Source organism: Phycodurus eques, chromosome 4 (genome assembly GCF_024500275.1).
Source record: "Phycodurus eques isolate BA_2022a chromosome 4, UOR_Pequ_1.1, whole genome shotgun sequence".
Classification (NCBI taxonomy): domain Eukaryota; kingdom Metazoa; phylum Chordata; class Actinopteri; order Syngnathiformes; family Syngnathidae; genus Phycodurus; species Phycodurus eques.
Genome location: NC_084528.1, coordinates 2,280,158 through 2,297,293, shown reverse-complemented (window position 1 = coordinate 2,297,293; position 17,136 = coordinate 2,280,158). Strand labels below are relative to the sequence as shown.

Sequence of the window (17,136 nt, the reverse complement as noted above, 5' to 3'; positions counted from 1 at the left end):
CCTTTTACTGATATGATAAGTGCTATTAATGCGTTTAAAGATTTCCCGAGGGGAAAAAACAGGAGCTGCAGTTTCCTTGTGTGCAGATGGTGCTGAAAGACAATGCTTATGCATCTGAGACTTTGATGTAATAAAACAGACTTGGGCATGAATTTGACAACAGGTTTAGTGAGCTTTGTGTAGTGACTCTAATCCAGTTGCCAGAATCCCCCCCCCACCGCACAACTTGGTAAACTGCAGTCTTCCAAGCAGCCCTGCTGTGAGAGTGCAGAGACTCATCGCCCTATTTTTCTTCTTTTTACCATTATTAGTGTTTTCTTTCTTTAGTTAGACCCCTTATGTGTTTCCCTCGAGATCCCTTGTAGATGTCATTAAATATACTATAAAATTCCACTCTTGGTCGTATTTTGTGTATGTTCTGTGTTTGTGTAAACCTCTGTCATCTAGAACTCAAAATTTCATAAAGTATAGCAACCTTCAGATTACGAGACTCATAAGGTTTCTCGTCACTTTCCCTAAATTTTATACATATAAAAAGTGACATGGTGCCCCTCTACTTGATAGATTAGTTTTATTTTAACAATTAAATTTAAAATTACGCTTATCCAGAAGTAACGCAGGCGTCGCTTCCGGCTTATTCTTTTCTCCTAAATTAATTACATTTTTATCCAACCAATATACGCTACATTTGTCAGCTTGAGCCCTGTGTGTCACTCATTTCCAACCCTTTTGTGAACATGGACACAACATACATTGCTGAGCTATAAGTGCAATTTTCATCATGGATGCTGGACAGGTGAAGATTGAAATTGTAACATTCCAAAAGGATCTGAACCTTCAAGCCTATCAGGTTGCACCAAACCTTCGGCAACTTGTTGACAGAAAAGTACAGGGGTATATGTACAGCAGCTATGAACGTTGCCAACTTGTTTGGATAAACCCATCTGTGTGAATCTGCCTATACTGACTCGAACTTAATCAAAAACAAACACAAAACGTGCCTCACTGATGGACACTTGCAAGACCCAGAGTTGCAGTGTCAATTTACACCCCAGATTACAACACACTGGTGCACAGCATGCAATGCCAGGCTTCCCACTAACAGACAAAGAAACCTAAAGATGTTCTCAGTGGCAACATGGTTGTGCCATGGCCAAATTAAATTCAAATATTGAAAAATTGTTTAAAAAAGGCTTCCAATTTGGTTACAAGTTATAAAAGTGATTTTAAAATCTGAAAGCAGATCTTTGTATGTTACTGCTTCGATGACTGCTGTGTAGAACTGCCTCAAACTTCATTCATTCATAATAAATTAGACCTTAAGTTAGTCGCTCGCCATTTGCACTCAAGCTTCCGACATGCTTATTTTAGTTCTCTGGTTTCATCTATGAAACAAGGGGTAAATGTCTTTGGACGTGTTTTAGTTCTGAATGGCACTACGGTGTCGACACAAAGCCACATTAAAAGTGCTAGTGTTGTTAGCCCCACGCTGGTGTCTAAGGCCTAATGCGGGTCAGCTGTCTAAGGCTAGCTTCGGGGGTTCTGGCCCCAGGAATTCACATTACACTAGCTGGGTTTTAAAGCTCGACATTACGAGTGATGGAATCACCTATGACTAATGTGTGGGAACCAATAGACTGAGCAGGAATGGGACTCCACAAAGGAGTAAATCTGTTGTGCATCTGAACAGGCTCGCCGCGGTTAGCTACACGCTTAGGGCTAATGCTACTCCCGGAACTGTTCAAATTTAAGGATTTCAGTTCCCAGTTTCGATGCCCTATTCCTCCAGCTGCGAATAAGAAGTGGCGAAAAACTACAAAGAAGCGGCATAAACCAACGAATAAGAACGCGCACGATAACGTGCGTGTGCCCAACCGCGGCTGCGGCGAACAAAAGGGTGTCTTAACTTTGTTAAAATTAATGAGCAGTCGCCTCAGTGCAACACTTGGAATAAGATTATATTGTGCAAAGGAGACTTTCACAATGTCTGACGCACGTCGCGCCTCAGCCTACACCGCGCAGAGCATCAGTGAAGTCAACTCTCTCAACTGGATGAGTGAAACAATAAAATGTCTATGCGACATTATTGAGACAGCTAAAACGGTGAACGGTTGCTTGCACTTTTGCACCGATGGTATTTAGCATTTATTTTAGTCTTCAAACCAACGTAAGCACCGATGACAAAAAAAAAAAAAGTTTAATTTAACATTGGGCTAAAACGTCACCGTAGGACCTTTACATCACAATGAATTGGGACAAAATTCACATAAACGTTGCCGCACAGTATCACAAACACTGACCTTGTGCCTCATCGTTGGGTAGGGAAAGGAATCACCAGCGTTTTATAGCATTTGGTTCCATCCATTAAATAAATAAATAAATCACCGGTGCTGTGAGAAGTTACTTTTTGTGCCAATATATGCTGAGTGCGTACCCTTCAAAATAAAAGGCTACAAGTTTAAAACAGGAAGTCAAGTTAAAACATGCACATATAAACATTTGACGTGATAAAACTCCCAAATAACTATTTTAACAATGCTATATTTAACTTTTAGCTGAAACAATTAATGAATATTAAGTCAATTAGACTAGTTCCACACACATTGCCTTTTAGTTCATAGGTTTGATATTGATACTGGTCATAAAGAACCTCGAGTCAAATGTTCATTTTAGTCTATGCTGCGGACTGCTAAGAAAATGGATGTTCATAATTTGGACGCCTTTTCTTTACACCATGCAAAGTTTTTTGACCCAGCCCCCTATATTCTCAATTATTTCAATAAGTATTAGAATTAAATGGCTGCTTTTATTTTCTGATTAATTGGCCATTCTGGTGTTACAGATAACTGACTAATTTTCCATGATACGTGTTAACACAAAAATTTAACACCAAGCAAAATATTTTCATATCTGACTCACACACAGTGCCCGGGAGCACAAGTGCTTATGGTTATTTCTTTTTCTTTGTGAACACGCTTTGAAGAATGAGAACGGTGCCACCCACTACTGACACAGAGGCAGTGGAGAGCACTCTTTTAATTACCAATACTTAACACCGATACATGATACTACACGTGGCATCATTTCATTTTGGATGGCAAGTTATCCCGATACTTGGCACCAGTGTACTGTGTAACCCTAGTGCACTGTGACATATTCACTTTGTGTTCAGTTAAACCATGTCAGATCCTTGACCTATATAATCGGGTGACTACTTTGCAGTCAACATTTGCTCATTTTTACCAATCATCGTCAATTGGCAGGTATGTGATTTTAGCCTCTATTGGCGTTTGAATTTATTCAAGAAATAAATTTGTCCAACCAGCGACGCTTGCGTTTCTTCCGGTTTAGCGTGATTTGACTCTTAACGTTATAAATCAAGCTATTTTGTCTCGTAAAGGACACCACATCACTTTTTGTTTGTATAAAAAAGCCAAAGTGAAAAACCTTTTGTCAGTCTCATCTAAATCGTAGATTACAGAGGTCTCCTTATTAAACTCAAAACACACACAAAACACAACAAAGAGTGAAATTTTATAGAACATTTAATGAAATCTATTGGGAAACACACAGAGGCTAACTACCGGCAGAAAATACGAATAATGGTGCAAAAAAAAAAGAAATTGGCACACGAAAAGGTAAATAGAACACTGTGTTGTGGGACTAAAGTTGAAAACGTGAGCGTTTAAAGCGTTCATCCGGACGAGAGAGACAGTGAACCAAGTTGGGATTTTGTGGGAAGCTAGTAATTTCCCAAAGTTATTAGGCACTAATGTTGTACATCCTAGCAACGCTTATTGTGCGGTACTCACGACCGTAGATCAGCTGGTCGGTGGGGGTGGTCGTCAGGAGGAAAATGAAGCAGGTTTAGTTGTAGAAAAATTTGGAGAAAAATAAAACAAAAGAGGCGGAAGAAGAAAAATTGTTGTCCACTCGGGGTGCACCCATAACTTTTCTGCCGATTGAACTGGTGGTGGGCCAAGCTCCTCCTCTCAGCAGTGTGCGTGCGTGACCATTACGGGATGCAGGTAGTTGCTTGCTGAGGCTCCACCAACCGATCGTGGCTAGGGAAAGAGATCGAAGCCGCATGGCCGGCTTACTCAATCGAAAAACGCTGTTGGCTAAATTGAGGTGGGCGTTCACGCACATGGTGACGCCGGAGGACAAAAGAAAATAAAGGGGGGGGGCACCGAGGAAAACCAAGAGAGCCAGATACAAAAAAAGCTAGACAAGTAAGAGAGGAGAAAAAAAACAAGGAGGCGGGAGTCAGGGGTTAAATACCCAGGGGACATGTCTAAGAGGACATAGGACCGGACAAGACCACGCCCATCGACTTGAATTTAGTCAACAAATTTTGCCAAAAAGGTGGTGTAAAAATCATATCTTAATATAAAATACTCTAAACTTTGTACTCTTTACTCATAGATCAAGCATATAGAATGACGGTTTAGTTTTGGCAAATCAACTGCTTATGGTTCAATCACATTTCATGCTGCTTAGCTTCAAACCAAGACAAACAGTTCTCAAAGTCTCGCAGCCACACCTGTGAAGTTGACACACAGACATCAAGGCATACATTTGGAATATTTCTGCAGAGTTCGTGAAATATCAAAACGGACATTTTCTCTTCAGTTAAAAATAGCTTTGAATCGAGGTTCACGTGTTGCAGTACTCTCAAAGGCCAGTGGGTGGTGCCTTGCACGCATGTTTGAATATTAACCAAATAGTTCATTGCTGTATTTGCATTCCCTGATCGGTCCCAGTTTGGTCTCCCTGGAGAGAGGTTCCCCCCTTTTGGCTGCTGTCAGTTCAAACAAAGAATATGATCCCTTGATGACTGCAAACCAAGATTTCGAGGGGACCTGCTAATTACTTTAGGGTCCACTTGACATAAGCCCAGCCTTCCTCCCAGTGGCTGTCTCACAGGAGGGCCGCAGGGAAGAATGCAGCTTATCAAGTTGTGGGGGAGGTTTTGGCAACTGGGTCAGAGTCACTACATTGATCTTTCAATTAATTTTCTTGTCTTCTACACAGGTACCTCTCATGATTGGCGCCTGCGTTGTGATGCTGTGAACCTCTACTACACATTGTTTGGTTTGACTCGGCCTTCCTGCCTGCCCCTCCCTGAGCTTGGTCTTGTGTTGAACCTAAAGGAGAAGAAAGCTGTACTAAACCCCACCATCAAGCCTGAATTGATGGTGGGTGCTGTTATCGACACACCTGCCAGTATAGGAATCCATGGCGTTGGCTTAAATTACCCACCTGTAAGTACTATGCAAAAATAAACTTGATGACACAAAATGGTTAAGGCAAAATAGACTGTTTATGCAGGACAGATGAAAATGTACTTGTTCTTATTGAGGGATTACAATATATAAATACAGTAAATATAAGGTCTACACACCCTTGTTCAAATGCCAGTTTTTTTGTGATTTATGACAATGAGACCATATCAGTCATTGAATCACTTTTTTTCATCGTGTCACCTAGAACCTGTACAGCTCAATTAAAAATAAGAAAGCTTTTCGAGAGGGGAAGTAAAATTTGGCAACTGAGCTAATGTGGGAGCAAAAGGTTGCACACCCTCTTACCAGTAGGGATTAGCTGTGCTTGGAATTAACCAATCACTCTCAAATTCATATTAAATGGGAGGAACCCAACAACAACACCCCCAGCGCCAGATCCACACCACCACCTGATGATACGCCCCTCAGTTTAACAGCATCAAATGTGAGGAAGACCCTGTAAAGGACTAACCCCCGCAAGGCTGCATGTCCTGACAACATCCCAGGGTGGATACTGAATGACTGTGTCCACCAGCTGGCAGAGGTGCTGTAGTACAGAAGCGTATTGCTGCCACACCAAAAAAAAAATAATAATTTCACTATCATGTTATAACGTGATAAATTACACATTATAACGTGAATAATTTCATGGTACAATGTGAAATGTTTCATGTTATAACATGAAATGAATCACATTATAACGTGTAATTTATCACATTATAACGTGAAAAATATGTTAAAACATAATAAGTTCTACGTTATAAAGTGAAAAAGTTGGCCTCGCAGAGGACGTCAAGTTGTTGCGACCCTGTGGTCACTCACATTCTTCCAAGGTGGCGTTAAGGAAACAGGAACACACAGCTAGAAGTGGCCTCTACCATTGAGTGTTGCGCAAAACATGGATTTGCTGAGCTTTTTACAAAGTCGTGGTGTACCTGAAGATTGCCTCTTACGCAAGGAGCAAGAACATGTAAGTTTATTCTTAGTATCCTATTGTTTTTCACTCTTGTATGCTAGCTAGGCAACTCATCTTAGCACAAGTTAGCTGAAGGTAACTCCGGTGTGAAATTAATTGGAGTATGTTTGCAAATTAATTGTTTGTCTGCTGAAGTAGGCATCTCGAGTCTAGGGCATGGCTTCTCAACTGGTGGGTGGGTCAAGAACCAAGAGTGGTCCACGGACTCGCAGTCACCTAAAAATAACACGGAGTCCTCGGTTTACGACAGTGCAGAACGAAACTCAATGAATTAGTTTGCGTACGAATTCACTATGTCGTAACATGGCACAATAACACTACTGTTTTTTGTTTGATTCTTATGGCCTAGAAGTGTTTTTCGTCAAAATATTTACTGTAATTACTTTACTGCTGGGTGTGAGTGATAGACAAAATCAGGTTACGTCGCCGCCGTTGAAACGGAATTATGTCGTAAAGCAACCATGTAACCCCCCTGTACAATGAGCTATTTCACGCGCATCCCAGTTTGGAAAACAAGTACGAATGCATCAGAAACGCGATGACTGAGGGTATTACGGTAATGGAATTGTATTGTGATTTTTTTTGTAGTGGTCAGATGTATGGGGCGAGAAGCATATCTGCCTGATCCTCTATTAACTAACCCTAACGCTCTAATTTACTATGTTAACAAATACAGGCTAGTGGAGGTCATGTCTAGCAATATGCTTTAGGTGGTATGTCAAACTCATTTGAAATGACGTCTTGGGAATGTGAATATCACCACAGCATGAAACAAAGCATACTATAGTTATGTTTAAAAATGAAACGTGTTTTCAGAGGCTATTTTTAAACAATACCTTTTCTTGGTCAGAATGGAATTTGACTGCAACAATAGGGAATTGTGAGTCCCTGGGTGAAAACAGAGGACCACTCGCAGCTCAGTTGGGGAAGGGGGATCCATTCACTATAACATCCATCAGATAATTTTGTGTGGCAATATTATATAAATTAAAGACAGCCATATAATTATATAATGTTAGCCTATAATGCATGTACTCTATATCTATCTATCTATCTTGTTTGTCTATCCATCTATCTGTACATATACAGTATACATACTGACAGATAGTTGTTGGTACCCCTCTGTTAATGAAAGGAAAAATAAATTGCATGATAAATTAAAATAGAAATTCAATATATTGCAAAATATCACAATAGCAATACGAGCATATCACAATAATCGAATTGTGACTCAATTATCGTGATAGAATCGTATCGTCGGGCAAATGCTGATCCCCACTCCAGGTGTCCTCAGTATTTTATATGACTTGTAACATTTTTAGATTGCAACACAATTGCCTTACACAATGGTATCAGTCTACATTATGTAAGTGTGCATATGTCAATGAATGTGCATACATTTGTTTCTGTTTTGATAGATTGATGCCACAGTCATTGCCTTCATAGATGACAACAGTCTGGCTGGCTACATCCCAACATATGGAGATCGCATAGCAGCAAGACGCTTCTGTTTGGAAAACAAAGGTGCAAATAAAGGAACAAGAGAATCCCCCCAAAAAAATTCACTGCTTGAAAAAACATGGGTGTTGGAAATGAGGATAATGAAAGTGATCATGAGGAGACTACAACTGAAAAGCGGAAAATAACCTACACAAAAAACAACAAATGGGCTGACAAGCCGACCAGAAAAGTTGTGTTGGGGTGGATTCATGAAGGTAAACAAATAAGGAAACGCAAAGGAGGGGGAACGAGGACGCTTGCTGTGTCCAAAGAGTCCAAAAAAGCTGACATATTACAGTACGCTAAATACATTTTCTTTCCAAATGTAAAAAGTAGATTTGGAAGATGTGATGCATTCAGTTGTGACATATTAGACTATCAAGTGGAAGCTGTACTTGATGAAGATATCACAATTGGAGACCTCTACAAAGTGCGAAGAATGGGCGTGTTAAGATTTTACCTTTTCACTAATAGACTGAGACAGAAAGCTCTGATGCAAATATTGATGGACAGCTGAGAGACACACATGAAGATGATCTTCAAGCCATGGTCATTCAGTCGGCTGATTTGAAGGAGTTAGATGCAGATGTAATTTCTGACATCTGAGGTGACGATCGGCCCTGTCCTTGGAGAACCCATGGCAAGTCAGCTGAATGACACTTTGATACATCAACCCATCCTGCAGTTTGAAGTCGATAAGCTGGCCATCTCATCAGTCACTCTTTCCACATTAAGCACAGCAACATTCAACACTCCAGACACAGTATATGCAGGTGATCAAGCAAGTGATTCTATAGCTCCATATGATCTTGAATGTGTCATCACCCTAAAACTTCACAGAGTCCATCTTCTGGAGGAGATGATTAGCCAGTTTAAGGATGCAGCACTGCTCAAACACCACTTAAAATACACTGACATCAATGAAAAAGGAGCTAATGCAGATGGTGTTTCAAGGGATTTCTATGCTGCATTTTGGACAGAGTTAATGGACCACACAGCTGAGGGGGAGGACGTTAGAGTTCCATCACTGTCTCCTAGATGGCAGGAAGAAAAGTGGAAATCCATTTGCCGGAGTCTGCTGAAAGGATATGAAGGCCATGGATGCTTTCCTTGTCGCCTTGTCCCTGTTTTCACAGTGGCACTTATTTTTGGTGAGAAGAAAGTGTCAGATGATATGCTCTTTGAAAGTATCCTCTGTACACAAGTCAATCAGATAGAGATCTGATAACCATTGCCTTAAAAGATGATCTTTAAGATGAGGACAAAGATGAACTATTAGATCTTCTGGACCGCTTGGATGTAATAACTCTTCCGACAAAAGAGAATTTGAAAGGCATCCTTCTAAAAGTGGCACACAAGCAGTTGATCCAAAAATCAAGATATGCAGCAGAAAAACAGTCATTAATTGTTAGCACCCCTCTAAAAGAAGCCTTTGTGAACCCACAAGATCTCTTACAAATCTATCAGGATAAAAAGCCAACAACAAAAAAGCTGTTGACGCTGCTGACAGCATCTCCTACTACTCAAGCAGAGAATCAAAGCTTGCGTTTTCTGTAACAATACATCAGAGGACTGGATGATGCAGGACTTAGAAAATTGTGAAGGTTTGTCACAGGGTCAGATGTTATCTCTGTTGACAAGGTTGAGATCCTGTTCACACCAGAAGATGGATTAGCAAGACGTCCAGTAGCTCATACCTGTGAGCCAGTTCTGGAGCTGCCATGAACATACACTTCTTACCCACAATTACGTACTGAAATGGATAGCATACTTGTTGCTGAAAACCCCTTTCAGTTCTGCATAATTTAGGTCAGTAATAAATTACTCTTTCAGGGCCCAAGCCACAGTGAGAATTACTGACATTACAAAATGTTTACAAATACACAAAGCTGTTTATCTGCCGTGTTCATACAGAACATACTTGTTCCTTTTAAAGTTCTTACCTGTTGATTACCAGAGAGCAATAAGTACAAGATGATAATTTTGTCATGTTGAAGTTAAACCTCACCAACAGTCTGGTGTTACACTGTTTTGTGGAAACGTGATTGCTGTTTGGCATGTTTTGACCAAAATCCAAATGTAATTGAAAATAAATACACAGCTGCAAATGTGGAACTGAATATTAATTCTTGCTTTATTTTGTTTGTAATCATGATGGGTGAGGCATGAAGACTTATCTCGTTGGTTCTTTAGAAATGAGAAATGTTGAAAAACAAGTACAGTAACCTTATCTCAAAAATGTTTAAATTTCTAATTAACGGTGTACCGTCTCTTGCTCAGAGTCATCTGAGAGGCTGCGACCCTTGTGAGGGTAAGCGGTACGGAAAATGGATGTATGGATGGATGATTTGTCAGACATCCAATGATTTAAAATGTCTGAGCCAGAATTCATTTGGGATCACCATGGCATCATCATACCCCAACAATAAAGTGGACAGTGTACAATTAAAATATAAAAGTCACCATTTGATACACTGTATCAGATTACAGTGTTCCCTCGTTTTTCACGGTTAATGGGGACCAGCACCCCCTGCGAAAGGTGAAAACCCGCGAAGTAGGATTAGCCCCCACCCGCCCTCCCCAGGAATTTTTGTGGATGTGTATGTGGGTACCAGAATGTTTAAAATATATAAACAAGATTTATACGTTACGTATTTGAGACAAAGATTACAACAGTACACGTATTTACTTAAATCGTTAATTATAAAACCTTATACAGTAATTAACATTCATTGTACAGTAATTTTGTCCTGATATTATTACTGTCCAAACTCACTGTCTTTTCCCTGCAATCAGAATCATCTTTATTTGCCAAGTATGTCCAGTATCATTACTGATACCAGTATCAATATCAGCAATCCACAATGCCAATGCAGCTTCCATTTTCACAATTCTCTTATTACGCGGAGTTACCACACATTTCGCTTCCTTATTGAAGGTTGTTGAAGCAGATTTGCGGATGTTTGCTTCCTCTTTCTTTATGTACCGCACTTTAGATTCATTCACGCCATAATGGCATGCCACAGATGCATAACTTCTGCCCTCTTTGATCAAATCTAAAAATCTCACTTTTTCGCTGATGGTCATCATCTTCTTCTTCCTCTTGGGCGCCCCGGAGGAAGCTTTCGCAGGGGCACTGCGCTTAAGCAGCATTGTAAGGGCTTAACTAATCAAAAATGTTATCGTTTAAACTAAAAAAGTTATCACAAACACAACTCTAAGATACAGTATGCGAGACAGTCAACAGCGTGGACGAGAATGGCGAGACACAACAAGGGAAGATGCTGGGTGAGGCTGCGATGATGCGCAAGCCAATCAGCTCACGGGTAAATCCACTCGTGCTCTCATTGGTCGATGTCGCGCCGGGAACCAATCACGCGCTTTGTATGAGTGCCCGTACAGTGCAGGCATGTACAAAGCCTCTGAGTCAACTCATCTCTTTGTTTGGCATACATCGAAACCTCTCGCGCGCATCAACTTGAAACAACACGTCTTTCCGCAAATATGGTTGCCGATATGGCTGTATTTTTTTTAATGAATATTTTGGAAAAACCCGCAAAGAACTGAAGCCGCAAAACGTGAAGCGAATTGCAAACCCTAAGAACCTTTGTACATCCTTGCGTGACGTGGGAGTGGGCCAATTAATCATGGCATCGACTTTGCAAGGGTCCATTTTGACTTCACCTTGAGCCAGCACGAAACCCAGAAAAGAAACGGACGCCTAAAAAAGTTCATAAAGTTCATTCTGCAGTAACCGCTGCAACACAGAGCGGACATGAATAATGTGAGTCTCCTCATCCGGGGAGTATATCAAAATATCGTCCAAATAGACAAAAACATACACATTCAACATGTCAGACATCATTGACAAGGTTTTGGAATACAGCTGGAGCGTTAGTGAGTCCAAAAGGCATTACCAAATGCTCATAATTTCCCGTTGGTGTGTTGAATGGCTTAATGTTCCCAGAATCTCCAGCGAACCTCTCTGGTCGAGACGTGGCGTGGGAGCGATGGATGACAGATGACGTACACAGTTTTACTACAACTAGGCGGCAGCGCCGGGCGAGTTACGCCACAATTTCTGAATGGATTGTGGATGCTGGGCTAACGTGTCTGCTTGCACTGCTGGTCGAGCTTTCGCACGGTAACAAGACTGACTCGAACCTGCCGTCTTTGATTGAGAACTTGCCCTGCTGTTCATTTCGTATACAGAACATGAGGACTTTGATGGATTTGTGGATGAGGATTCATAAAAAAATAACGAGTACATTGTTAAATACTTCAATAAAGTACAACCCAAACTCAGTTTTGCTCCTGCCGCCTTTTTAAAAACATTGTTTTAGCGCGCATGTTTTAAGCTGGCGTGTGTTTTACCATGCCTGCGCCCAATAATACGGTGCGCCTTATGTATGTGTTAAATACAGATATGGACTCCGTAACTGAGACTGCGCCTTTTAATACGGTGTGCCTTATGGTCGTGAAAATACGGTATTTACATGATGCCTACCTCTATGACCTTCAGGCAAGTAAACAATACAAGCTGTTTGTCCAAGCAGTTTCCCCCAAAAACTGTCATTGTCTTTGAGTTCCTGGAGACGGTTCATCCAGAATGGAGCATGATGCCTTCTCAAAAAGGCCCACCAGCTTTCAATCCTCTGATTGTGATTACTGGACCCAGAAATGAAGTAGTTACCGACATGGTGGTCGATATCCATACTCCAGTGTAGGAATCTCTGCCACTGTGATGTTTTCTGTCCCCAAATCTGCGCAAATTCTGGCAGGTGTCCCCATCCTCTTCTCAACTTCGGATATGAAATAACCAGCGATGATCTTGGGGTTGCTGTTTGTTGAATAGGCATGGAGCCAAACCATGAGCCTTGAAAAGCCATCAATCGCTCTATTGATGCAAAGACCAAAAAGCTTTAGTTTGTCGTACGAGTCAATATGCCACATAAAATTAAGCCCAGGGTTAATGTACGTACGTCGGGTCAGTTCCAAACCAGACTGTGATAGAAAAACACAGGACTGATTAGATGACTGCTGTGTAGAACTGCCTCAGCAGCTCCCGTGGCAGGCCGTGCTTCCTCAGTAGCCGCAGGAAGTACATCCTCTGCTGGGGATTTTTGAAGACGGAGTTGATGTTGATCGCCCACTTCAGGTCCTGAGAGACTGTAATTCCCAGGAACTTGAAGGTCTCGACGGTTGACACAAGGCAGCTGGACAGCGTGAGGGGCAGCTGTGGTGAAGGATGCCTCCTGAAGTCCACAATCATCTATACGGTCTTGAGCGTGTTCAGGTCCAGGTTGTGTCGGCCGCACCAAAGCTCGAGCCGCTCCACTTCCTGCCGATATGCAGACTCGTCACAGTCTTTGATGAGGCCGATGACTGTGGTGTCATCTGCAAACTTCAGGAGTTTGACAGCCGGGTGCGTTGAGGTGCAGTCATTCGTGGAGAGAGAGAAGAGCAGTGGAGAGAGGACACAACCTTGGGGCGCCCCGGTGCTGATGCTGCGTGTGGATGAGGTGGCCACCCCCAGCCTCTCCTGCTGTGTCCTGCCTGTCAGAAAGCTGTAAATCCACTGGCAGATGGCAGGCAAGACGCTGAGCTTCAGAATCTTGGAGGAAAGGAGTTCAGGGATGATGGTGTTGAACGCAGAGCTGAAGTCCACGAACAGTATCCTCGCATAGGTCCCCGCGCTGTCGAGGTGTTCTAGGATGAAGTGCAGTCCCAATAATTAACCCAAGAACATTCCAATTGAGCATCTCTGGAGAGACCTGAAATGGCTGTCCACCAACATTCACCATCCAACCTGACAGAACTGGAGATGATCTTCAAGGAGGAATGGCAGAGGACCCCCAAATCCAAGTGTGAAAAACTGCATAAGTCCCAAAAAGACTCATGGCTGTATTAGCTCAAAAGGGTGCTTCTGCTAAATACTGAGCACAGTGTCTGAATACTTATGGCTGTGTGATATTTCATCCATCCAGCCATCCATTTTCCGTACCGCTTCTCCACACTAGGGTCACGGCCGTGCTGGAGCCTATCCCAGCTATCTTCAGGCGAGAGGCAGGATACACCCTGAACTGGTCGCCAGCCCATCGCAGGGCACATATAAACAAACAACCATTCACACTCACATTCACACCTACGGGCAATTTAGAGTCTTCAATCAACCTAGCACGCATGTTTTGGGGATGTGGGAGGAACCGGAGTGCCCGGAGAAAACCCACGCAGGCATGGGGAGAAGATGCAAACTCCGCACAGGTGGGGCCAGGATTTGAACCCCGGTCCTCAGAACTGTGAGGCAGATGTGCTAACCAGTCGTCCACCATGATATTTCAGTTTTTCTTTTTTAATCTACAAAAATTTCAATAATTACATTTTTTTATGTCAATATGGAGTACTGTGTGTACATTAATGGGGGGGGGGGGTGAACGTAAATGATTTTAGCAAATGACTGCAATATAACAGAGTGAAAAATTTAAGGGGGTCTGAATACTTTCCATATCCACTGTATATACTGTAGTTCAGAGAAAATAGTTGAAGCAACCACTCTCTTACATGCAGTATGTATGTAGAAATGTCTGAATCGCATACTACAACGTATTAAAAATACACCACACGCAGCCTGGGTTCCTCAAAAGTTGTGATGTTGGGCGCTTGTTTGTTTGCGTGCTACGAGCAAGCCGAGTGGTAGTTGTGTCTGAGCCAGTCTCGAAACACAGTAACCCATAGAATATACAGTGTTGATGTCTTTTGGAGGGGCATAACGATGACAAAACAGGAGGAGTTGATGAAAAACGTTATGCACAGGAAAACACCATTTATCAACACAGTTCATGGCTAGTTCGCTCATGGGTGATATTGGTTGGGTGATGAGTGGTGCCTGGCCCCAAGTAGTTCAAGCTTTCTCTAATCAGATAATTTTATTTGTCATGGTCTGAGAGTCCTTTGGGTGCCTCTGGACAAACGCCAGATATGCTGCCTTGTGCGTTTAACTAAGGAGTGGCCACTCTACCAGACAGGCCTGATTGGTGGATTGCTACTGCTGGTTTTTCTTCTGAAACAGAGAAACGCTGGCGCTATAACTGATTGACGATCAATTTCTGAACCTTTCAAACCTTCCTGACGAAGGCCCTTTATCTTGACTTCACCCAGTTTAGACGGGCCCCCAGGTCTAGGATGAGTCATGCTAGTTCCGAACTTGCATTTACGGATGATGGAGGCTAACTGAGCTTATTGGGACCTTCAAAGCAGCATTGTTTTTTCTGTAGCCTTCCCCAGATCTGTTCCTCGATACTGTCCTGTCTCAGAGGTCTCGAGGCAATTCCTTTGACTTCATGTTTGGTTTGTGCTCTGGCATGCACTGTCAGCTGTGGGAAACAGGATGCACCTGAGCTCAGCTTTGATCTTCATGACAAAGTCTGTGAATAGTTATGTTATTTCTCAGTGTTTTTTTATTTATTTGTATTTTTTTTGCAAAAATATCAAAAACTAAATTTTTTTCCAACATTGTAATTATGAGGTGTTGTATGTAGAATTTTCAGGATAAATCCATTTTGGAATAACGCTGTAACATAAAAAAATGTGCTACAAGTGAAACATTATGTTCCAGATGCAATGGAGAAACCGAGGTCTCATAATGAGCGACTAAGTCAGCCGAAGATGCGAAGTGTCCAATATGATTTTTTTGTGTTGCTACCTGAATGCACAGCATTGAGAACTGTTGAGAGTTGCAAAACCCACAAAAACAGCTACAGTCTCTTTCATAAATTGGATCTAAAAAAAAAAAATACACTACTCCTTAAGACTTTTATGTTTTAATGCAGGGTATACACATACAATACAATCATATACAATTGGGTTTACGCCCAATTCTCGGATGTCTCTAAAAGATTATCCTGAGCAAAGCGATTATCCTGTGGTCTGGGATGTGGTAAGACTGATAGTTTGGAAGGTACAGAATATACTGTAGCTGCTTTGTTTCTTTCTTTTGGTAGGAGGAGGAAGAGCCTGATCCCATTTCACTGGGGGTGTGTGGGGTAGGACAGCCTCCTCAGGGCATCAAGAGAAAGTCCGAGACTCAGTTGGGCTCCCCTCCAGAGCTCGGACAAGCAGTACAGCATCAAGATGATGATGGTCGAGTCGGGCGCTACAAGATCAGAGTAAGGATGGTGGTGGTGATGGGGATTTATTTAAGTTTTTTTCATAGATTGCACAGTTACTAATGTTTTGTTCTGGTCGATTGTAGTTTAACATGGAAGATGAAGATATTGACATGGAGACTGTTCACGATAGTCAGGCCTTCATTCACCATCACCTCAATCTGCTGGAGAGACCCTCTACACCAGGTGAGATAACACAATAATAATGTATTTGTTTGTTTAGTTGGTTTACCATAGCAGATGATGCTTCTCTTTCAAGGTAAAGAGCCGGCATTCATCGAACAGTCAACGCTCTCCATGCCAGCCACGCCTTTACCGTCCTTATCCAAAGACACCCTGTCCTTGCCTTTGAAACACAGAGGTGAGCATGGTCACCACCACCACGAGCACAAGAAGAAGAAGAAGAAGAAGCACAAGCATAAACACAAGCACAAGCATGAAAACAAGGACAGAGAGAGGGGTAACTGGCATCCCTACAGCAATAGCCCAGTCAGTGGCAAGTCCCTTCACTCACCATCGCTATCTGAATAAAATGTTTTCATGAAAGCTATTTACCCATCACAGTGTCAGATTTTGATGTCAATTGGGGAGATGCAGTAGACAAATCACTTCATCACTTTCAGGTGAATCATTTCTGTGAGCAAACATTTTGTTTCCTGTTCTCCTTGGTAAAATTCTTTTGGTGGGGCATGGTGTTTCACAACATCTCTTATTTAACTAGATAGAAAAGTGAACTTTACCTTGCGAATGTTTTAGGCAATGTTATGAAAAGAACATTTGGAATTTAAAATTGAGATAGCCAAGAGTGAATGTTGATATCCAAAATGTCTACCTGTTCTGAATAAAAATGGCCTAATCTTCCAATGTCAATTCATCCTGTGAAACCTTCTACTCAATTTTTAATGAACGTGTAGTCATTGCAAGGTCCTTTTTGTAATAAATAGTTGTTTTTGGTATGTTTTTGTTTGAAGTTCTTCTTGCAGCTATTTAATTCCAATAATCAAATTACTTATTTTCTCTATATAAAACTTCAAATCATGACGATACGCGCGTCTTTTATCAATAAAAAAGTATTGGCTCGCTTCTCAAATTCTTAGATTTTCTCATAGTTTCCCCCCTTTGTTTAAGATAATAAAACAAATGTAAATATCAGATAAATACAACCCCAATTCCAATGTAGTTGGGATGTTGTGTTAAACATAAATAAAAA

At 41.6% G+C, this 17,136-nt stretch overlaps 1 protein-coding gene across 5 annotated transcripts in view; it reads left to right on the top strand.

The window, feature by feature from the left end:
* The window catches only part of taf2 (TAF2 RNA polymerase II, TATA box binding protein (TBP)-associated factor), a 184,384-nt gene extending 167,510 nt beyond the window's left edge, over positions 1-16,874 (top strand). For 4 of the 5 annotated variants that reach the window (XM_061673613.1, XM_061673614.1, XM_061673616.1 and 1 more), the window contains 4 exons: positions 5,035-5,264; positions 15,762-15,926; positions 16,013-16,112; positions 16,186-16,874. In XM_061673613.1, the coding sequence (XP_061529597.1) occupies positions 5,035-5,264; positions 15,762-15,926; positions 16,013-16,112; positions 16,186-16,457 (767 nt within the window). In that variant the 3' untranslated portion in view covers positions 16,458-16,874. Of the gene's footprint in view, positions 1-5,034; positions 5,265-7,679; positions 7,786-15,761; positions 15,927-16,012; positions 16,113-16,185 lie in introns of those variants that run through there. The other variant, XM_061673617.1, reaches the window with a different exon arrangement.
* Positions 16,875-17,136: the final 262 nt, after the last annotated feature.